This window comes from Phyllostomus discolor, chromosome 8 (assembly GCF_004126475.2).
Source record: "Phyllostomus discolor isolate MPI-MPIP mPhyDis1 chromosome 8, mPhyDis1.pri.v3, whole genome shotgun sequence".
Taxonomy (NCBI): domain Eukaryota; kingdom Metazoa; phylum Chordata; class Mammalia; order Chiroptera; family Phyllostomidae; genus Phyllostomus; species Phyllostomus discolor.
The window spans coordinates 74,545,924-74,569,868 of NC_040910.2; the positions used below are offsets into that span (position 1 = coordinate 74,545,924).

Sequence of the window (23,945 nt, forward strand, 5' to 3'; positions counted from 1 at the left end):
AATGGCCAGCGATTCCTTAGACTAGCATTGGAGGGGCTTTGTGGTTTAACCTTGCTAACTTTATCTGGTTATCCTCCCTTTCTGCTGTATTCTGTATTCTGAATGACTGTCACTTCATGAACCACCTCTTGCTCCCTTTGCCTCTGGCAGATCTTGTTATCTGGCATACCCCCCCCCCCTTAACTCCACCCAACTAAAACCTGTTTGTCCCTCAAATGAGGAATTACCTCCTTTGAAAAACCCAACACCCAAGCTAGATGTCCCTCTTCTGTGTTCCCTATCAAAGCAGTTATTATACTGTACATTGTCATCTGTTTGTTTGAGGGAATTCCTGACTAGACACTAAGCTCCTTCATTTCCTAATCCTAGTACCTAGTACAATGCCTGGAATATCTTAAGTACCTTTAAAGGATGGATTGATTAATGAATAATGGCCATATCAGAAAGTTTGTTGGGTAATTGTGTGTATTTCACCTTACAGATGCACATGTTTATTGCTCGCTACTGTGACCTGTTAAATGTGGACATCTCTTGTGATGGCTGTGATGAGATTGCCCCCTGGCATCGCTACCGGTGCCTGCAGTGCAGCGACATGGATCTCTGTAAAACTTGCTTCCTGGGTAAATTTCATGGTCTGAGTGCCATACCAAGAGTAATAACCATTTCTGTTCTCTCTAGTCTTGTCAACTTTTAGACTCTCATTGTACTGAATAAAAATACTGCCCAGTGGTATTCTCTGACTTGCTGGCAAATATGAGCCTTATCTCCCCAGCCGAATCATGAGTTCCAGAGCTCTGTTTCCTGATGTGTTTTCATCTTCCATCATGTGGGATGTAGGCCCTCAGTAAATACTCAGGGCCAATAAATGTGCTTTGAGCTGAGTTTCCAGGAAATTATTTTTCCCTCTGAATCATGCAGTGTTTAATAGTAAAATACACACACACAAAGGAAACTTCAAAAATTCTTGAATACTCTTGACTTACAGGGGTTGAGGTAAAGCAAACCAATAGTAGTGAGCAGTTGAGTAATCTTTGTGTATGTGGTCTGGTCATAAAAGATACAGCCTCTGACCTGGAAGTATTTATAGTCATAGCAGGAGACTGTACATGTCTATTCTAGTCCAAGAGTGTGCATGCTGGTTACAGATGAGCAGTACAGATTACTCTGGAAAAGTTCAAAAGCAGTAGCAGTCACACTGTTGCAGGGAAGGCTTATGGAGGAGGTTGGATGTGCACTGATCTTTGAAGAAAATTAGAACTGGGTGATGTGAAGGAAACATGGGAGAGTGCATCCCCATGCAAAGCAGAGCAAGTCTGGGGCTGGAGGCGTGAGCATCTGTAGTGTGTTAGATAGACATGCTCAAGTGTCCGACTGAGTGATGGATTGAGTCAGGTGGGGCCCAGATTGTGGGACCCTGAGATACTAGGCTAAGGAATTGGAATGAGTCTACAGACACCAGGGAAGGTTTTTTAAGCAGGTTATTAACATAATCAAAGCCATGCTAAACGAAGGTGGTTCTGTTTGTTTTAGTTTCCCTTAGAAAGTCAGTCTCAGTGGTGAGAAGGGAATTAGTGCCTGGACTGGGTTTGTGGCAGTGGGAACACAAGTGGGTCAGACACAAGGAGCCATCAGTAGAGTCTGTGACAGTGTTTGGAGAGCCACTGGACTTTCAGATTGAGAAGGAGACCAGAGCAGTCAGTCTCTTTTGTGGTTAACATACTTTCTCACTCACTGGGTCTGGGCCTATGAAGTCTATTTCCATCTCTGATTCTGGAATGAAAATATAAGAGCAAAACCACTCCTCAATGCATATTACCAAAAATACACATAGATGCTCAATATTTGTTAGAGGAGGGGGCATGGGAGATAGCTCACAAATTGGCATTAGGACTTGTTTCTGCCTAATGGTAGTCATAGTGGATATTGGTAATCTATTTGATCAGTCTCTGTTGCACTAGAAAAGGAGGTCATTCCACAGTGCCACTGATAAGAAATATTGCCAAGAATATTGTTCATATATTTGCTCAGAGCCACTGGGCAGAATGCCCTGGTCTCCAGAAGATGCCTGTGGCCCCTGACATCCTGGGCAATGAATTGGGAACAGCCTTGCTTCTGTGGTTGGTATAGGTGTGGAAGTAGCCCTTCTAAGAGGCCCTTTGCCCAGTCCTCCTCACACTAATATTCCCCCCCGCCAGGTGGTGTGAAGCCCGAGGGCCACGGAGATGACCATGAAATGGTCAACATGGAGTTTACCTGTGACCACTGCCAGGGTTTGATCATAGGCCGGAGGATGAATTGTAATGTGTGCGAGGACTTTGATCTTTGCTATGGATGCTATGCAGCAAAGAAATATTCCTATGGGTATGTCTCAGATGGCTTCTAACCCTGTCACCTTTTCTTCATGTAGTCCTCTATTAGTTTTTATAATTAAAAAAAACTTTCATTATAAAAAATTTCAAACATACCCAAGTAAAGAAACTAGCACAGCCCAGGCTGGTGTGGCTCAGTGGATTGAGTGCCAGACTATGAAGCAATGGGTTGCTGGTTTGATTCCCATTCAGGGCACATGCCTCGGTTGTGGGCCAGGTCCCCAGTTGGGGGCATGCGAGAGGCAACCACACATTGGTGTTTCTCTCCTCTTTCTCCCTCCTCCCCCTCTCCAGAAATAAATAAATAAAATCTTAAAAAAAAAAAACAAAAAAGAAAGAAACTAGCACAATGAATCCCTGTAATACCCATTACCAAGATTGAACAATTAGGAAGATTTTGCTATGTGTGCTTAACTTATTATTTCCTTTTTTTCTTTTGTTTAAGTATTCTCAAGCAAATTACAGACCTTAAATCACTTCACATGCTTTGTATCTATCCTTAAAAATTATGGACATTTTCTCACATTACCAAAATGTTATAACCACACCCTGAAAAATTTCTCAGTAAGGAATTCTGGGTCTTCTGGTTTTCACAGACAGCCTTTGGGGCTTGTGAAATCCTGAAGTGATAAGTACACTGTTTGTGTTTGTTAATTTTTCTGGGTGAGGACCCCTGCTTATCTTTCAGTTTTCAGTAACTGTAGCCTTAAAGACAATAAGTGCTCAGTTGTGACTATGTGCATGCTCCCCTGTGGCCCTGTTCTCCTTTTTGGGAGCATACAAAGGCCTTAAAAATGTCTCGTCTTTGCAGCCATTTGCCCACCCACAGCATCACGGCACACCCGATGGTGACCATCCGGATCAGCGACCGACAGAGGCTCATCCAGCCCTACATCCACAACTATGCCTGGCTGCTCTTTGCTGCCCTGGCTCTCTATAGTGCCCACCTGGCCAGCTCAGAGGAAGTGGATGGTGAAAAGCTGGACCCACAGGCCCACAGCAGCGCCATCACCCTGCGGAGCCAATGCATGCAGCTTGTTGGGGACTGTCTCATGAAGGCTCACCAGGGAAAAGGTAATTGTTCCTCATGCACAGAAACCAAACCAACCCTCAGCTGCTTGTGGAGGAAAAGTCCCAGCAGAGGTGAAATACTATGCTCAGTTTAGAGGCTCCAAAATCCAGTTCTCCACAAGAGGTGCTCACCCTGGTATGGAGCTATATTTTAATTCCCAAATGCGTTTGAGAGAATGTTGGCGTTAAAGTAGCACTTAGTTTCTCTAAAATATGTACATGAAGATGTAAAATAAGTTAATGATTAAGACTGTCCATGTCTGTGGATGAAGTACGTAGTATTTGAATCTGTCAGACTTAACTTGACCAAAGGAATTCAGCCTTTTTTTTTTAACCTGGAGTACATATCTACTTCCACACAACTGTATTCTAGATGAGAGCTATTTATAACTAAAATAGTTGGACTAATAGAATATCTAAAAGATTTTGACTTTACTGAGGAGTGCTAAAAGGAAAATAACATGAATGTTCAACTTCTGAGGCATTTAAATTCCTTTCAGAATAATGGACTCCCCATTCTAGTAAACACTGGGGAGATCAGACCTTTAATAGGTAGCGGGTGAGCAGTATCAGTGCCTCAGAGTTATTTTGGTGTCTCTTTGCCAGTGGGAATTTAGAAATCTAGTTGTGTGGGTCTATTATAAAATGTCAATGTTTATGATTTTCTAAATAGACAATCCTATTGCATCTTTTATCTTCTGTTGTTAATAAAGTACAGTATCCTTTGCTATCCAAACTTCTGGTGTTTGAAATCAGGAGATGAATAGATTTGATGACCAGGGAGATTTGTGTTGAGTACTCCTTGGCTTGGTTTGGTTTGTAGAGAGTTAATCATTTATTTCAATAAAGTAGCAAAATGATATATGGTATTTGCAGGAAATTACCCTTTTTATAAAACTTAACCGTTCTCTCATTTGTTTCCCATGCAGGTCTTAAAGCTCTAGCTCTTCTTGGTGTATTGCCAGATGCTGACTCCACTCCAGAAAATCAGGCCCCACCAGTCACTGTGCCCATCCAGACTTCAGAGGAGCAGCTAGAGAAGAAAGCTCTCCAGAGTGCTCAGGAGCTGTCAGATGCAGGCGCTTTTGTGTACTGCAATGTAAGTGGTAATCCTTTACTTCCCAGAGAGAGCCATTCACATGGGGGAGCAGAGCAGAGAGGCTAAGGGCACATACTTGCCCCAGATTACCTGGGTTCAGCTCTCTGCTCTTGGGCACATTACCACAGTGTCTTTGCTTCATTTTCCTGGTCTGTGAAGCAAGGAGATAATACCTATTCCATAGGGTTGTTGTGAGGACTTACATTACACTACACACATTGAGTTAATGTATGTAAAGTGCTTAAAACAGTTCACGTAGTTCTACATCAGTGCTAACTATCCCCGTTACCTGCCTCCTGGTGATTTTTTATAAAGGTTGAACAATATTATGTAACTAAGGGGATTAGTTCCTGGCCCATGGTGAACAGTACATATATGAACCTATTTTTTAAAATTATATTTTATTGTTTATGCTATTACAGTTGTTCAGTTTTTCTCCCTTTGTCCCTCTCCACCCAGCGCCCCCCAACTCCCTTAGGCAATCCCCACCATTGTTCATGTCCATGGGTCATGCATACACGTCCTTTGGCTACTCCATTTCCTATACTGTACTTTACATCCCCATGACTATTCTGTACCTACCTATTTGTACTTTTTAGTCCCTTCACCTTTTTTGCCCATTTCCTCCAACCTTCCTCCCATCTGGCATCCATCAGAACTGTACCCTATATCTATGCCTCTGTTTCTGTTCTGCTTGTTTATTTTGGCTTTTTAGATTCAGTCATTGATAGATGTGTATTTATTGGCATTGTGTTGTTCAGAATTTTGATCTTCTTTTTCTTCTTCCTAAAGAAGACCCTTTCACATTGCTTATGATACTAGTTTGGTGGTGATGAACTCTTTTAGCTTTTCCTTGTCTGGGAAGCTCTTTATCTGTCCTTTGATTCTAAATGATAGCTTTGTTTATTAGAGTAATCTAGGTTGCAGGTCCTTGCTTTTCATCACTTTGAATGTTTCTTGCCAATCCCTTCTAGTCCACAGTTTCTTTTGAGAAATCAGCTGACAGTCTAATGGGAGAACACTTGTAGATAACTAACTGCTTTTCTCTTGCTGCTTTTAAGATTCTCTGTGTGCTTTCTGAACTTGTATGTCTATGTCCTTTGCCAAGTTAGGGAAGTTTTTGTCATTATTTTTTCAAATAGATTTCCAATTTCCTGCTCTCTTTTCCTTCTGGTAGTCTCATGGTATGAATATTGGACCTCTTGACGTTGTTCCAGAGGCTGCTAGTACTATACTTATTTTTTTTTGGCTTCTTTTTTCTTCTTACTGTTCTGATTGGTTATTTTTTGCTTCCAAATCACTGATTTGATTCTCATCCACTCTACTGTTGATTCCCTGTAAATTGTTCTTTATTTCAATTAGTGTGTCCTTCATTTCTGACTGGATCTTTTTTATGCTTTTGAGGTTCTCAGTGAGTTCATTGAGTATCCTTATAACTGCTGTTTTGAACTCTGCATCTACTAGATCACTTGTCTCCTTTTGTTTAGTTATTTTTCTGGAGTTTTGTTCTGTTTTTTCAGTTTGGCCATGTTTCTTTGTATTCTCATTTTGGCAGCCTCCTGTGTTTGTTTCTATGTATTTGGTTAGGGCTGCTACATCTGCCGGTACTGGTAGAGTGGCCTAGTATAGTAGGTGTCCTGTAGGGTCCAGTGGCACAGCCTCCCCTATTACACAAGCTGGATACACATGGTACGCCCACTGTGTGTACTGTGTACACCCTCCTGTTATAGTGGAGCCTTGATTGCTATTGGCATGTGCAAGGTCACTCACTGCCTCTGTTCTGTCCAGGGTCACACAGCATGGGAGGGTGACATACAAAGCAATCTGCAGAAAACTGCTACTAGTGCTGGCCTTCGAGGTGCCGAGGCAAGGTCAAGCTGTGAACCAAGGCCAGCTTTTGCTAGTGCCTGGCCTGGGGCAACTTAGCAAGAGGTATGGTCTCACTAAAGCCAGATACTACTTGTTTGAGAGAATTTAGGAAAATCTGAAGCTTGAGCCAAGATAAGTTATTCATATGTGAAAGACACTGGAAACAGCTTGGGAGGGACCAAAAGTTGGATCAGACAGGGCCTCAGGGAATTACCAGGGTGCGATCAACAATATGAGCAACTTTGATGGTGTCTCAGATATGGTGCCCACCTGCTAGCTTTGTGCTCTATATGGGAAGGGCTCAGAAAAGGAACAATGGCCTCTGCCAGCACTTCTACCTGGGAGAAACCTGCCCCTCCAGCTCTTGCCCTGATGCCAGACAATTCAATCCCTCTCTATATCTCTCTGATGCCTTTCAATCTGTTGTCCCTGTGCTAAAGCTCAGAGGGAGTGAATCTGAGTAAGACTCTGTACAGGCCCTTTAGGAGGAACTGCCTGGGACTCCAGAAGTTTCTATCTTCCGTAGTCTCTGTCCCCACTGGTTTTTACAGCCAGAAGTTATGGAGACTTGTCTTCTTGGCACTGGAACCCTTGGCTGGGGGCTTGATTGTGGGGCTGGGACCCCTTGCTCCTGAGAGATTTCTTCCAGTTTTTATCTGCCTCATGTGGGTATGGGAGCAGCCCATTCTACATCTCTGCATCTCCTCCTCTCCTACCAGACTCGATGTGGTTTCTATTTTAATCCTGTAGTTGTGGGATTTTCATTCAGCTTGATTTCTGACAGTATTGATTGATGGCGGTTCTGTAGTTTAGTTGTAATTTATATTCAGTCAACAGATAGGTCGCACTAAGTGTCCCCTGTCTACCAAGTAGACACAGTAGTTTTTGTATAGTTATATTAGTAGAAGAAAAGCCTTTGTGGATGCAGGCGATACCTGTGATAGTGACGTTAAAGTTTGTTTTGTGAGAGCAGGCAGTAAACAGCTTCTGTGGTGCCACCTCCAAAGCTCATTGATGCTGTCAGTGTCCCTACCTTTGCCTCAGGAGCTGCTAATGTTTCTTTCCTCTGTCTCTGCCATGTTAACTAGTTCAGGATCCCCCACTTTGTAGTTGGAGCTCACTGGGAACCCATTGTCATTCAGAGGAAGACAAATGCAAAGAAGGCTGGCAAAAAACCTTGAGAATTCTATTAACTTCACTCAGCCAGAGAGCCAGCATTTTTTACCACAAAACCCCTTCTCCAAGCAGCATTTTAACTACCCCCAGATTATGGTGGGGCAGAGAGAACACTGTCAGCAGAGACTGGATGAGTCAGCAGTCTGCACCTTTGAGCCTGGGAATGATTGTTTCCTCTTATGAGCTCCCAGCATCATATATGCTCCCCATGAGCGCTGTGCTCCCCATTTATCTCCTTATTCATTAAATGTATCAGACTGGACTTGATGAATTTTTTTATTCAGTGGGCTAAAATCTATTACTTTTCATGATTTATTCTGATACTCAAATTTCCCCATACTTGGCCAATGGAATCTCCTTTCAGCTGGCTTTTGTGTTCTTTTGATGTCTCCATATTGCACACTTCCTTAATTTTTGATACAAAATGATATTACAGGCTTATCTTAGGCTTTCCCTCCCTAGAGACTAGAATCAGCCTTTTTCTAAGGAGTTCCCAGGGCATTATTTTTTTCCTGAGGTGTCCCCACTTTTTGGGTCCCCTTCCCTATCAGCATCTGAGTGCATTTAGGGTATCCAGCCCTGACTGGTGTGACTCCGTTGGTTGGGCATCATCCCACAAAGCAAAAGGTTGCTGGTTCAATTCCTAGTCAGAGTACATGCCTGGGTTGCAGGTTTGGTCCCCAGTTGGGGTATGTACCACAGGCAGCTGATCATTGTGTTTCACATTGATGTTTCTCTCCCTCTCTTTCTCCGTCCCTTCCCCTCTCTAAAAAATCGATCAATAAATAAAATCTTAAAAAATAATAAAAGCTGCAATTTCCAGTGCTTTCCCCACAACAGAACCTGAATATCCCCACTACGATGGTCCTAAGGACCATACCCCATTAGAGCCCTGAGTACAAATCACTTGGGCTTTTTTTTTTTTAAGATTTTATTTATTTATTTTTAGAGAGAGGAGAAGGTAGGGAGCTAGAAAGGGAGGGAAACACATCAATGTGTGGTTGCCTCTTGTGTACCTCCTACTGGGGACCTGACCTGCAACCCAGGCTTGTGCCCTGACTCGGAATGGAGCTGGCAACCCTTTGAAGGCTGGCACTCAGTCTACTGAACCACACCAGCCAAGACCAAATTACTTGTTCTTAAACTCCCACGTGTTTCCAGCCAATTCCAGGCCCTATTAAGGGTATCTTCTCTCCTTTCCTCTCTCCCACTCTCCCTTCTCCTTCCCCCGCCCCTCCAGTGACTAGAAATACTTTTTGTTTTAAACAACCAAGAAACCAGCCTCAGCTGGACACATCACCCAGGGGGTTTTGTCTACAAGGGCCTCAGGCCAGTAATGAGACCCTGTTGGGTTGCAGTGGCATTAGGGAGTCCTGTGACAACAGGGAAGAAGAGCAAGAGTAAAATGAGTAACTGGAGCTTTGGAATTACATATATTGTTTTCATAAAGGGTCTCATGGTACAGAGAGTGTGGTGTTGGAGTCCTTTTCAGGGGGGACATTTTTAAGAAGGCAAGTGGTTCTCCCAGTCTTGGTCCCCTCTTAGGACAATCTTATAACCACTTTTTTCTTAGGAAGGACTTGAGAGTAGGATTGATGTTGAGGCTACAGTATCCAGAGAGGGGGTGATAAGCAGCTGCCACTGGGAGATGTAAGGGGTCTTCTTGTGAGGGTTTAGTGTTGTACAAAACTACAACTTTGGATTCAGGGTATCTTGGCCTTCCCAGACTTATTGGAGCTGGGGTGCCTTCACCATGCACAGAAGACTTCCTGCGTAACCGGCTTTCCAACAGGGAAAAGCACCCTGAAGGCCTGGAGAGTACAGCTGGTTTAGGGGTGATGCTGAGTGACTCCTGAAGGAATTCAGGCTGAGGTCTGTCACCCTGCCAATCTGGGCAACTCACCACCAGACTCCTGAGCCAGAAAGCCCTTGCAGCTCCTTTGAGGGCCGCCTTAATAAAGTCCTCTTGCCAAAATGGTATTCTCAAAAGTATAAGTCAGTTTAGTGTGCCTAGAAGGAATTCATGCCTTTGTTTTTTTCTTTTACCCAAGAGAAGAACTTCCCATATGTGGCTTCTGAAAGCTGAGTAGAACGTATCAGGGGTTTCTCTAGGGCCCCTGAGTATGTGACTGCAGGCTCTGACAGGGCCAATTGGAAGACGTTTGCTGGGGTGTCGTGTAGTGGTTGTCCCAGAGCATAGATTTACCATTAGAGATGAAGGTCATGGTCTAATGGAAATCAGAAGTATTTTAGTCTGTGAACCCTGATTGGTTAATGATTTTAAAAGTCATATTATAATATTAATGAGTAAACTTTTGTAATAAAAAACAATTCTTGCCCTGGCTGGTATGGCTCGGTGGGTTGAATGCCAGCCTGTGAACCGAAAGATCGCCAGTTCAATTCCCAGTCAGGGCACATGCCTGGGTTGTGGGCCAGGTCCCTGGTGGGGGCTGTGTGAGAGGCAACTAATTGATGTTTCTTTCCTTCTCTTTCTCCCTCCCTGCCCCTCTCTCTAGAAATGGATATATAAAATCTTTAAAAGATAAAAGTAAATAGATAAAAGAATTCTTTTACACTTACCATTTTGTTTTCAGGGAAAGAGTGATGTTCATAAGGAAGTCATACCTTTGGATTGCAAGCAGAGAAATAAGGCAAATGAGAGTATGTCGTTAATGAAGGATCCTTCATGCCAGATTCAAATTCTAGACTCACCTGCACATGCTAGCACACCTACAGGACTTTCAGGTAAAGACTCTGATCATTTTCTTGACCTCTTTCATCTTAAAATGCATACATATTCATTCCTGAGCTATTGGTTGCACAACTTTAAATCAGCTAGCAAACCAAGGATGTGTGGTTTCTTAGTTCTGTTTCACATGGTACTGATAATACTTTGAAAGTCATTTTTCTTTCACCATAACTGCTTTCCTACCTTGTTTATTCCCTGACCTACTGAGTGTTTTCTGTGTGCTGTGCACTGTGCAAGACCTTGGGGATGAAACAGGAACCAAGCCCAACAGGCAGGCGCACAGCTCCTGCCCTCATGGAGCTTAGTCTGGGAGGGTTTAAGGCAGAGGTGCAGGTAACTGTAATTTGAGGTGGAATGTGATTCTGTTTAGAAGAGAGGTAAATGTGGTGTTAACAGTGACTGTTATCTAACTGGAACAGGTCATATTCACATAAAGCCTTTAAAGGGAGGGCTGTAGGGGACCCTGAAAGTGCTCAGAGCTGCTGGGGGGAGGGGCATTCAGGGCAGAGAGAACAACGTGAGCAAAGTCCCCAGGATGGAAAACCCCCTAGCAAACACAGGGGAGAAGCCCCTTAGCAGGTGTGTAGGGTTGGAGTGGATCACTGGAAGGTGAAAGTGGAGAGGTGCTCTGCTGTGGAGGGCCTCAGGTGTCTGCCTGCGGTTAGCAGCAGCAAGGTCAGAGTTGTGTTGTAGGAAGATTGAGCTGAGAGATAGAGGTGCTGTGGGCTGAAGAGACTTACTCAGCCTCCTCCTCAGGGCAGCCTGGGGAAGTGGGATCTTTCCCATGTGCTGCTCTGTGACAGAGGCACAGAAGTCCACTCTGGCCTGACTCCAGTGAGGATCAGCATCTTGGCTCACATACAGGTTACTCATCCATCAAGTATCGATTGCATACCTGCCATGCTCCAGAAACATTTCTAGGTGCTTGCGGTACATCACTAAAAAAAAAAAATGAAGGAAGAGGAGGGGAAGGAGAAGGAAAGACAAGCAATACACAATCAATAGAATGGTGTGGTATGTTAAGAGGGGTTCCAGAGGGGATGGGAGAGAGATGGGTGGGCAGGCTCTACATTTAATATGGTGATCAGGGTAGGCCTCCCTGAGCAAGATGTGTTCAGCAATAGGCTTTTAAAGTCTCAGCTTTGTTCTGTAGCTGCACAGGGACAGTGCAGGCGTTTACTTGCCTCTTTGTATGTATATAGAAGCTGGCAAAATCTGAAAGTTTGGTATTTTACAACTCAGATGCTGATAATTCAGAAGCGCCATCTCAGAAGCCCATCACGGAAAAGGCAGTTACTCCAAGCCCTGAGCAGGTGTTTGCTGAATGTTCCCAGAAGAGGGTTTTGGGATTACTAGCGGCCATGTTACCTCCCTTAAAGTCGGTAAGAGACAAATGGCATTTTCTTTTTAAAAGAGGGGTGGTATTATGCTTAGAAAAAAATTTTTGTGAGCTGTGTACTGAAACCAACTGTTAATAGCAACCATTTGTGTATCCCTGAGGGTAGGGTTGTAAATTAGGAGGATTGTTTTTTTTTTTACAATTGATTTTGCACCAGCCATTTTTGAAAGCCATTGCATAATTCCTTTGGCACTAGGACAGTTGTAAATAATACATGAAGAGAATGCAATCTTTAGTTGGTGTTTTTACATGGATTTTGTATTAAACAGTTTTTTCTTCCTCTCAGCAGGATCCCACAGTCCCCCTGATGGACCTGGAGCACGTCCTTCCACTCATGTTTCAGGTTGTCATCTCAAACGCAGGCCACCTGAATGAAACCTACCACCTCACCCTGGGTCTTCTCGGCCAGTTAATCATCCGCCTTTTGCCATCAGAGGTAGATGCTGCAGTGATCAAGATCCTCTCAGCCAAACACAACCTATTTGCTTCAGGGGACAATTCTATTGTGCCAGATGGCTGGAAGACCACCCACCTGCTGTTTAGCCTGGGAGCTGTGTGCCTGGACAGGTAGCCACCCCTACTCTACTCCACCATGGTGTTCATTTCTTTAAGCCAGTGATCTGGTTGTTAATTAATTTCAGCGTACTTCAGTGCTATTGTCTGGGAATCTTACGTGAGAATAGAATTAGTTTTATTATCGTCCTGGCTGGTGTGGCTCAGTGGGTTGAGTGCCAGCCTGCAAACCAAAGGGTCATTGGTTTGATACCCAGTCAGGGCACATGCCTGGCTTGCAGGCCAGGTCCCCAGTAGCGGGTACATGAGAGGCAACCACACAGTAATGTTTCTCTACCCCACCCTTCCCCTCTGTCTAAAAGTAAATAAATGAAAATCTTTAAAAAAATAAAATAAAATAGTGGATTGGTTTGATTATCAGTGTTGTCAATAGACATTAAACTGAGCTTAAAGCCCACATTAAAACAGCTGGGCAGTCTAGGCACTATCTGTTGTTTCAGTTCTCTGGTTTGTTTTTTCCTGAGAGCAGTAAGTAGGCTCTGGAGTTGAAGAAAATAGATTTGTTTTCATTGTAAAAATAACAATCACAATACCAAATTTGTAAAACAAAATGAAGAATAAAAATCACCCTGGCTTATACCATATTTATGCATCTGATGCTATTTCAATATATTTCCTTCCAACAACAAAAAATGAGATAAAAATAAACAACAGAACAAAAAATATATATTTTCTAACAAGCTTTATTCAGTTGTGAGTACGTGCCATTGCACACACGTGTAGTTTTTATAGAGCTTTTTAAAAACATAGCTGTAGACTGAATATATAAGTAACAGGTCTTAATTTTTTCCACTTAATTTTCTTACCACTATATGAAAAGCATCATTTTAGTAGTTTTTAACTAATTAATGAATGGCTTTTTGGCGTGCTTCTCTGGATCTGCCTTAGAGTGTAGCAGGCTTTGCTGAGTTGCCTTTGGAGCCTGTGCACCACCACCTAATGGAGCTCTTGCCTTCCAGCCGGGTAGGTTTGGACTGGGCGTGCTCCATGGCAGAGATCCTGCGCTCACTCAACAGTGCCCCGTTGTGGCGTGACGTCATTGCCACCTTCACAGACCACTGCATCAAGCAGTTGCCTTTCCAGCTGAAACACACCAACATCTTCACCCTGCTAGTGCTGGTCGGCTTCCCCCAGGTACATCACCCCGAAGGCCTGGCCACCTCTTTCGCTTCATCACACACATCAAAGTCTCTGTAGCATACATCTTTGGGACTTTTTCCTTCAGTTGTATAATTTGCTTGTATAATATCGATATATTTTCAAGATAATGGGATGGTTTGTTTAATTTGCATTTTCAACCATTTAGTCATTTGATTCCTTTTGGTAGCCAATAGTTGGCTTTAAATAAAGCCAACTGTAATATAGTAAATTACAAAGCATTTCAAAGTACATTTGTTTTTCACTTTGGCATTCATCCTGATCTTACTTCTAATATTTATATCTCTCAACTGGTTGGGATGAAGAGGACTGTAAAATCATGGGTTCCTCATCCAGCAAGCTCTTAAACCAGTTCTATGCCAGTCCTATGTCAGGCTCTGGACTTAGAGATGAGAAGAACCCAATCCTTGAGTGCTTGTTGAAGTCAGGAACACAAGCAAAAGGAACTGGGCTTGTGTCTGATTAAGTACTCTTTCCTGTGCCTGTGTGCTATTGAGTTGTTTTCTCTTTCACGTTCTAGGTTCTGTGTGTGGGGACCCGCTGTGTTTATATGGATAATGCCAATGAGCCACATAATGTGATCATCTTGAAGCACTTTACTGAGAAAAACAGGGCTGTGATCGTTGATGTTAAAACTCGGAAAAGGAAAACAGGTCCCAAGCATAATTATTTCTTCTAAAAATGGAAGAAAGTTGTCTAATCTCTGCATACTGTAAAATCAATGACAATACCTTGATTCTTGCCCCTGCTTGTGATTTCTTTAAAAAAAGTTACAGTTCCAAGCTTCTTTTTTCTCATCTCTGAAATAATGATAATTAGGATCAATTTGAAGGCCCTTTACATTATGTTATTTTGTATATATGCTCTCTGTTTTGGGATTGGTCAGATGTTTACATTCTATTTAATTTTTCCACTTGTCAATGTCATTTGTTTTCTAATGGATAATTTAAACATTATGGAGTCAGGTGGCTACATGAGTATAAAATAACTTAGAATAATTGTATTCACATTCATGTCATTTTCCATTTTGTTTCATCAACAGAACAGTGAAAGTATATCATAAATGCCTTTGACTTAATTGACCAAATCCCAAACAGCCTGGAGTATCTAACCATTATGTGCCCAGTTCCACTTCTGAAATAATAATCTGCCTTCTTACTCAGCTTCCACATTAGGCACTGTCAGTGCTATTTTTGTGTATGGTATGAGGTAAACATGAAGGTTCTTTTTTTTTTTTTAATTTTAGAGAGAGGAAGGGGGAGATAGAAAGAAACATTGATTTGTTGTTCAACAAATCAATGAATGAATGAAACATTCATTGGTTGATTCTTGTATGTGCCCTGACTGGGGATTGAACCCACAGCCTTTATGTATTTGGACGATGCTCTAACCAAGTGAGCTACCTGGCCAGGGCTGCTGCTCCTCTTCTTCCTCTTCCCCTTCCCCTCCTCCTCCTCTGTATATGAATATATATATCTGTATATATATATCCTGTCATTCTAGGACCATTTGTTAAACAGACTATTCTTTCTCCATTAAATTATTTTTGGTACCTTTGTTGAAAATTAACTGACCCGCATATGTGTTTGTCTGTTAATGAATTTTATGTTCTATTAATCTATACATCTGCTCTTACTTGAAAACTACATTATCTTAACTATTGTAGATTTATACTAAGTCTTAAAGTCAGGTTCTCCAGCTTTGTACTGTTTGTCAGAATTGCTTTGGCTACTCTAGTTCCTTCACCTTTCTGTGTAAGTGTTAGAATCAGGTGTCAGTTTCTGTGAAAGGATGTGCTGGGGTTTTCACTGCCATTGCATTGACTCTGTAGATCCATTTGGATAGAACAGACATCTTAACAATATTAAGTCTGTGGCTCATGAGCATGGTATATCTCTTCCTATATTTAGGGAATAAACTTAGGTCTTGTAAAATGTAGGTTTTTAAATTCTCTCAATCTGTCTTCTCTCATTCCTGATTTTGATAATTTGTGTCTTTTCTTTTTTGTTTCCTGGACTGTCTAACCAGAGATTTATCAACTTGCTTGGCCTTTTCAAAGAACCAGCTTTTGGTTTCATTGACTTTTCTCTATTATATATCTGTTTTCTATTTCATTGATTTCTTTCATTAATTCCTTATTTCTTCTTGCTTTCAGTTTCATTTGCTCCTTTTTCTTTTTCTAGTTTCTTAAATTGAAAATCTAAATCATTAATTTGAGACCATTCTTTTTTGTTAATTGAAGCACTTTAATGCTATGAATTCCCTCTAGGTATGGCTTTAGCCATATCCATAATTTTTGATATCCTGTATTATCTTTTTCATTAAGGTCAGAATATTTTCTATTTATTGTATGATTTTTTTCTTTGTTGTGTGGGTTTTTAAAAGCTTGTTGTTTAACTTTCAAGTATTTGGATTATGTTCCAAGTACTTTGTGTTACTGATTTTGAGTTTAATTCCATTTTGATCAGAGAATATACTTTGAGCATAATTTCAATCCTTTTAAGATTATTGTTTGTTTTATGGTCTAGATGTGGTCTGTTTTGAATGAGGTTCCATGTGCACTCGAAATGAATGAGTATACTATGTTGTGGGTGGAGTGTCCTTTAAATGACATTTAGGTCATTTAAACTCAAGTCAGTTGATAGTATTGTTCAAGTCTTCTTGTTCTTACTGAGTTTCTATCTCTTCTAACAATAACTGAAAGAGGAATGTGTTGAGGTCTCCAACTATAATAATGTGTTTGTCTGTTTTTCATTTCACTATGAAATGTCCCTTTTTATCTCTAATATTTCTTGTTCTGAAGTCTACTTTAATATTTATGTAGCCTCTCTAGATTTTTTTAATACTAACATTTGCATGATGCATCTTTTTTCATCCTTTCATTTTAACCTGCTCGTGCCTACAGTTAAAGTGGATTTCTTGTAGATAGCACATAATGTAGTCTTCATTTTTATCCAATTTGACAGTCCCTGCCTTTTAATTAAGATGTTTAGATTATTTACATTTAAAGCAGTTATCGAGATGGTTGAGCTGAACTCTACTACCTTCTTGCTTTTTAAATTGTCTCATCTGTTCTTTGTACCTTTTTTCCTCATCTTCTGCCATCTTTTTTATTTTAAATTTCATTTTATCCCTACTATTGGCTTGTAAACTGTAACTCTTTATTTTTTAGTGGTTGCTCTAGGGTTTATAATAGTTACTTTCAAATAATGTTTTAGTGGTTGCATTAAGGTTTATCATGTACACCAGTACCTGATCACAGTCAGTTTTCGAACAATATTATGCTACTTCACATAGTGAGGAAATGGATGTTGTACTCCTCTCCCCCATCCTTTGTGTTATTCTCACAAATTTTACTTCTACATGACATAAACCTACCAATACATTATTTATTTTTGTTTTTAAAATGTCAGACAATTTTTAAAAGATTTAAAAATGAGAAAGCCATATTTTTCATGCGTAGCCACATCTTTACCATTCCTGGTGCTCTCATTTCTTTGTGTAGGTTCAGATTTCCACCTGGTATTATTTTTCTTTGGCCTGTTAAGGGATATACTTCTCTTAACATCTCTTGCAGTGAAAGTCTGCTGTCATAAAATTTTTGTTTTGGTTTGTCCTCCCAAATCAAAGAAATATTTATTTTGACTTCATCATGGAGAGTTGATTTTACTAAGTAACACATGCTATACTGAGACTTTTTCTTTGAATACTTTAAAGATATTGACCCATTTTCTCCCAGCTTGCATAGTTTCTGCCACAAAGTATGCTGTCATTCTCTGTTATTCTTCATAATGTGTATTTTTTTCTGTGATTGCTTTTAAGATTTTTCTCTTAATCACTGATTATTAGCATTTTGATTATGGTATGCTTTGGTATGATTTTCTTCATGTTTCTTCAGCTTGGGGCTTTATTGAGCTACTGGTTTTGTGGATTTGTAGTTCTCTTCAAATTTGGAAAAATTTTGACCATTATGCCTTCAAATACTTTTTTGGCCCCCTACTAGGATACTTCCACTCTCACTGTTAGGAAGACAAAATTTTCCTCGCTCAATATGAGTTCCAAGAATTGTTCTGCCTATTGCTTTTTGGTAGTTCTTTTTTTAGAACGAGGTTGTTTCCTATCTAGATAGTTTCCTCTCACATTTGTGCAGATCAATTCTCAGTCAAAGACTCGTGAGGAACCTCCTATGAATATCTGGAGAGATGTCCCATTCATAGTCTCTCTTTCTTTTTCTCTCTCTCTCTCTTTTTTCTCTCTCTCTCTTCCTTTATCCTCCCTTTCTCTCCCCTCCCCACCATCTCCTTTCTCTGTGATATTCTGCCGCACAAATTCTAGCTGCCTTGATTTCCTTGAATACTGACCCATGTCTCCTAAATTCATTGAGACTTCAGGACTCTGCTGCTCTGCAGCCTGGACATTATTTCCAGATAGCCAGAGCTATTGGAGTGCTCACCTGGTTTATGTCCCTTCTCTTAGGGATCCTGTACTACCTCTTGCCCAATAGCTGCAAACAATTGTTTCATGTATTTTCAGTGTTCTGGTTGTTTCAGATAGAAGAGTAAATCCAATCCCTCTTACTCAGTCTTGCATGGAAATGGAAGTCTGTCATGTGCACTGTAGTTAAGAACTTCCTTTAACACCGTTGCCTTCCTTTGGAGAAAACTTACTTGTGCATAGTAGCAGAAATGGAAATTTCCTTTCTCAGTTGCTTGGTGAAAAGCTGGCCTTAAATACAATGGCTAAGTTTGGATTCAGGAGATTTATGTTTTGGGGGTTGCAGTTTTTGCTTCACTAAGAGACATTACTGGTAAAGAAACTTAGCTGCGGGAGGCATTAACTGTACCTTTGGTGTCTTCTTTTGCTGCCTGACATCACCCTTCAGTGAAGGACTACCAGCTGGTCCAGAAAGGAGGAGGACAGGAATGCAGTGACTCTCAGGCCCAGCTGAGCCAATATTCCCAGCACTTTGCCTTCATTGCCAGTCACCTTCTGCAGACCAGCATGGACAGCCATTGTCCTGAGGCAGTGGAAGCAACTTGGGTCCTGTCCCTGGCCCTCAAAGGATTATATAAAACACTAAAGGTAATGGTGCTTCTTCCACCAGCTACTGAATCTAGCTGTGATTTAACATCTGCAGGGCATTAACTAGGAGGAAATACCATCTGATTTTGATGGATGGTTAACCATAGCATTTTGATTATTTTTAGAAATGGTTGGGACCTCGCACAAGGATAACTTTAAAGAAGAAACAGAATTTTCCTGATAGTTGGTTTTCTGTAGCTTTCCAGTACTGTTTTTTTTAAAGATTTTATTTATTTATTTTTAGAGAGGGAAGGGAGGGAGATAGAGAGAGAGAAACATCAATGTGCAGTTGCTGGGGGTTATGGCCTGCAACCCAGGCATGTACCCTGGCTGGGAATCGAACCTGCAACACTTTGGTTCGCAGCCCACGCTCAATCCACTGAGCTACACCAGCCAGGGGTCCAGTACTGTTTTTTATGGAACCAGATACTACTGCCTAATGGCACATAAACTTGGAAGATGAGAAGACAAACGGGATGAATGTTTTCTCACTTCCCTTTGAACCACAGCTCTTTCTGGTTCATAGGACATGATGAAGGGGGAATTAAGGGGCTAGCATCCTATGGGATCTTTGGGCAATAGGTTTGTCAGTTGGGGCGGGAGGAGGCAAACAAGTTACAGAGCTGGGCAATAATTGGCGTGGAAATGAGAAGCCTTGGCTTATGAGGAACATGATTCTTCTGCTCCCTGAGGGGCATGGGTGGGGAGGAAGGGATAGCTTTAGGATGATCTTCCCAACAGAGCTAGGCATAAAAGAGGGATTTCATTTGAAAAGTTGATGAGTTCCTTGACTTTGGCAGCACCAACGAGGAAGCCACAGAAAGACTCAAGCATCACAGGAGACTGGAGGGATAGCATGTCAGTTCTGGCCTGGCCCTGAGAATTTGCAGGTTTAGGATTGACACTACACATCCAGTCTTTGTTGATACCATGGTATTTATCCCAGTCTGCTATGGTTTTAATTGTTTGCATTATTAGGTAAGAGAAAATAAACTCCCTAAGGCACAGACTATTTCTGTCTTTGAATTCTGCAATTGGTAAATATTGTTGAGTACTAAGTGCCAACTGAAACTGCATATGTAGTTTTGAACTAGAAAGAAGGTCCCAGACCTCATGGAACTTACAGTCTAAATTATAAGAGAGACAAGAAAGATCCTGCAAGAAAAACTTTCATGAGTCAGAAAAAGCTTTTCTGAAAAGGTGAAGTTCCAGGTGACAGATAAGGAATCTAGGCAGAGTGTTGCATGCTGGGAGAGTAGCGAACTCCAGGAGCAGACATAGTCATCAGGGAGCAGAGAGAACACCTCCCGGGATTCAGGATAGCACCAGGGAGGCAGATGAGGACACAGAAGCAGGCTGGAGCCTGTAGGACCTTGTCAGCTGTGACTAGGAACTTGGATTTTATTTTAAAGACAGTGGGAAGTTTTTCAGAAGGTAGCAAGCAGGAGAGGGACATAAAACTTCTGTTCTTAGCATAGGACTTGCCACACAGAATGTACTTATGAGGAACATGATTCTTCTGCTCCCTGAAGGGCATGGGTGGGGAGGAAGGGATCGCTTTAAGATGTTCTTCCCAACAGAGCTAGGCATAAAAGAAGGATTTCATTTGAAAAGTTGATGAGTTCTCTGACTTTGGAATATTTGTTGAGTGAATGAATTGGAGAATGAGTGCACAGACATAGGTTATAGCTAAGATTCAAAGTTTTATCCTTCCTGCTGACTCTTCACTTAAGGATGAACTTGGGCCACTAGTTAAGACTAGGCCCTGAAGGAGGCTTCCTTCTCCCTAGTGACCCTTACCTTCTTCATTCTGAGGCAGTTGCAAATCATTCTTTTTCTGTTTGGCAGGCTCATGATTTTGAAGAGACGCATGCTACCTTCTTCCAGACTGATTTGCTGAAGCTGCTGGTGAAAAAATGCAGCAAAGGGACTGGCTTCAGTAAAACTTGGCTCCTCCGGGACCTGGAAGTAAGGGATGAAGGTGGTTCCTTCTACTGCCAACTGGTGCAGATTTACTGGGCTGGGAGTTAGAGTCCTCAGTTACAGCTGCTGCTTCCCTGTGCGCACTCATGCCGTGCAGTTGTGAAAACTGTGTTTGGTATTTGTCTTCCCTTTTGGAAATAGGGATATGACACCTGTGCTCCCCTGTCAGGGGAAATTAATTTGATGCTTGTTCCAAGAACATTGAAAGAGAGGTATTTTATATGGAAACATTATATCATGATAATAAAGTGTTCCCTTGAATAATTATTTCCCTTTAAAGTTCCTTTGAGGTAAGATCAGTTTCTAAATTTGTCCTCACTTTTATATATTTTTTGTAGGATGTTAGTTGATAATTCTCATTGTATTACTGTTCCCTCTAGGCTTTAGATTGTGCTTAATAGAATTGCTTTGGTTCCCTGCGGAGTTTCTGAACCAAGTGCCAGCTTCAGGTCCCGGAAAGACTGCTGCTGTGTGGAGGGTGGTCAGCTGACCTTTCCTAGTCCCACAGAGTCCTGAACATGAAAAAACAGCTTGCAGTCGCCACAGAGGAGTTAGTTAGGTTTTAGGAAAATATGCCGAAACATGTTAATGGATAATCTGGGGGCATCTGAGCTCTAGTTCTTAGGAAATATTTTAAGTTAAATTTTGTTTATTCAAATAATAGAACCACATTGCAGAAAATTTGAAAAATAGAAAAGAAAGAAAAACTCTAAATTTTACCTGCCAACACAGCTACCATTAGTATTTTGTGTATTTCCTATTCTGTTTTTCCCTCTATATCTATGATAGACAGGTAGACAAAAAGACAGACAGACAGGTAGATAGATTTAGATTGTATAACGAGCATGGTATTCAAATAAATTGAGAATACGATGGCTGTTTGTCTAAGCTGTGAGTTCTCCTGACTGCCGTTTCCAGTGACTGCCCATGGGCGTGTGAGGGTGGGCTTCAGTGTGCGCCGTCCGTGACGCTTCACTGCCACATCGTGGTATAACTTTGTACATTTGCACTGGGTCAGGAACTGGGAACGTTTTTGTAGCTCTTTTTGTAAGTAATAATCCACCTTCCACTTAGAAATTCAACTTAGGAAACAGCCATCCGATGGTCTCAGTTCACCAAAATGCACTCTGAAGGGCTGGTATTAGTTTACACTGTCAGCAGCAAAGTTAACAAACACCCAGTTTCCTCCTAGTTTTACTTAACATTTCTTTGATTACAAATACCACTGAAGTGTTTTCATGTTACTAATTTTATTTTTTGTGTGAATTCTGACATATTTTTAAAAGTTAGGTCAAATATTTTCTGCCCTTTGAGGATTGAGGATCTATGTAATGCTCTCACCCACCAGACACTCACTTTCCTGCCCCACCTGGTTTTCTTTCTGTGTAGATTTTGTCCATCATGCTGTATTCTTCAAAAAAGGAGATCAGCTCTCTGGCCGAGCATGGAGACTTGGAGCTGGATGAGCGAGGGGACCAAGAGGAGGAGGTGGAACAGTCGGTCAGCAGCCCAAGTGAGCCAGAGCAGAAGAAGCTAGACCCTCTCGAAAGCCTGGACGAGCCCACCAGAATATGTTTCCTGGTACGTTCCTGGGTCATGGTGTGGGCTGAGAAAGGACTTCAGGGACTTTCAGGAATGGATTCTCTGGCTCGGACTGGGTCTTAGCCTGTACCTGAAAATGCCTCTGTCTTCTGTCCTGGGAATTCACTTCCTGAGGACCCTACCTGTATTACACAGAATGGGTCCAGAGGAATGGAAAGGCCCTCACCACAGCAGTTCTTAATGTCTTTGGTCCAAGTACCCAAAAGCTTTAGATCATTTCTCCTATAAAATTCACATTTAAATATACATGTAAATTTTTGCATGTAATTTCCAGGACCATCCATAAACCCCCAAATGACAGTTCGTCCTTGTATTTTGCAATTGACATACTGTCTTACTTTCCCTGGATAATCCACTTTTCCTCAGAATGATGTGAAAATGGGTGAGAGCTTGAGCTCAAAAGGTATAACTAGATGAAGAGTGAACAGTATGGGATGGATGTCAGGGGAAAAAAAGTACAGTTTTTTAAAAATCAGAAGAAAGTACAATATACTTCGACTTATGTGCCAGTGGCCACACTTGACTGTGAGGCAGCTCTGCAGAAGCTAGCAGTGAGTATGGTGTGGTGCGTAATTATTGACTATTAGCATTGCATTCTGTTGATACAGTATTTCTTTTGATGTTTCTGTGTTTTATATTTTCCTTTGAATTTATAATAGTAATGCAGACTTTATAATCCATGTTTTAGGGCTTATAATTTTATATGCTTTAAGTACCCATATGATATTCTTAAATTATAACCTGTGGTAACTTTAGAAAATGACTGTTTCACCACTTTTGAGTTTAGATTATCAATAACATATGAAAGCACATTAAATTTCTTTCTCCTACTGCCTCCCCATGGCCTTCAGATGGCTCACGATGCCCTCAATGCCCCTCTGCACATTCTCCGGGCCATATACGAACTACAGATGAAAAGGACTGATTCGTTCTTCCTGGAGGTTCAGAAGAGGTAAGGGACGTAAGGCACGACTGAAGTGAGTGTGAGAGCACGTGAGGGCAGGACTACCCCTATCTCCTGCCAACGAAATGTGGAGAAAAACTCCTGAGAGGCCAGGAAGCAGGTGTGGGACCGGTTGGTCTGTAGTTCTTCACAAAGCGATGTGAGGCTGTGCTACAGCACGTGGATCATCTTGAATTGTGTCGTATGTTCCATCAGAAAACCTTTACATCACAGTCTGCCTCTTAAAGTAAACCCACTGGGGGTGCAGAAGTGGAGACAGACCCCAGGGCTGCTCTCCTGTGTCGTGCAGGGAGCAAACAGCGCGGGGTGGGCCCTTCTGGTCGAAAGTGTTGTTCTGTTTGTTTACTTTTTCACCACTACATATTATATTCATGCTTTTTTCTTCAAGAATTATTATAAAGTTAATAATATTTCCTTTCTTTTGGACAGGAAGTTCAGCATTAGTTTTTGGGCCCATGTCTTAAATCTGTGTAGAACTTTACTTGTCTGCAGCTAATCTCCTCCTCCTCTGTCCCCATACCCTAGTTTTGACTTCCTTTTCTGATTTATGTTCAACTCCAATTTAATATTTCTTTTATTTTTAATTTTTATTTTTCCATATGAATTTCTAATACATTGCCTCAAACCCTTTGTGAGATGGAGCAGGGCTGCATCAGTTAGGGCATAATCTAAGCTGCTATAACTAAGAAACCCAGGAGTATCATGAGTCGGGGAGGATGCAATTTGTCTTTCCTCCCTCGAACAGTTCAGAGGTAGGCAGCAGCCCAGGGTGAGTGGGCAGCTTTGCTCCGAGTACTGACCCCACTTTGTTTTCACCTGTGCAGTCAAAGCTGGCTCACCCACAGCACCCC

At 41.6% G+C, this 23,945-nt stretch overlaps 1 protein-coding gene across 3 annotated transcripts in view; it reads left to right on the forward strand.

The window, feature by feature from the left end:
• The window catches only part of ZZEF1 (zinc finger ZZ-type and EF-hand domain containing 1), a 112,249-nt gene that overhangs the window by 69,628 nt on the left and 18,676 nt on the right, over positions 1 to 23,945 (forward strand). For 2 of the 3 annotated variants that reach the window (XM_036033240.1, XM_036033239.1), the window contains exons 34-46: positions 482 to 620; positions 2,196 to 2,361; positions 3,181 to 3,443; positions 4,370 to 4,539; positions 10,179 to 10,329; positions 11,576 to 11,715; positions 12,019 to 12,299; positions 13,265 to 13,439; positions 13,984 to 14,116; positions 18,346 to 18,545; positions 20,394 to 20,513; positions 21,918 to 22,109; positions 22,982 to 23,082. In XM_036033240.1, coding sequence (XP_035889133.1) covers positions 482 to 620; positions 2,196 to 2,361; positions 3,181 to 3,443; positions 4,370 to 4,539; positions 10,179 to 10,329; positions 11,576 to 11,715; positions 12,019 to 12,299; positions 13,265 to 13,439; positions 13,984 to 14,116; positions 18,346 to 18,545; positions 20,394 to 20,513; positions 21,918 to 22,109; positions 22,982 to 23,082 — 2,231 coding nt within the window. The remainder of the gene's footprint in view (positions 1 to 481; positions 621 to 2,195; positions 2,362 to 3,180; positions 3,444 to 4,369; positions 4,540 to 10,178; positions 10,330 to 11,575; positions 11,716 to 12,018; positions 12,300 to 13,264; positions 13,440 to 13,983; positions 14,117 to 18,345; positions 18,546 to 20,393; positions 20,514 to 21,917; positions 22,110 to 22,981; positions 23,083 to 23,945) is intronic. The other variant, XM_028534605.2, reaches the window with a different exon arrangement.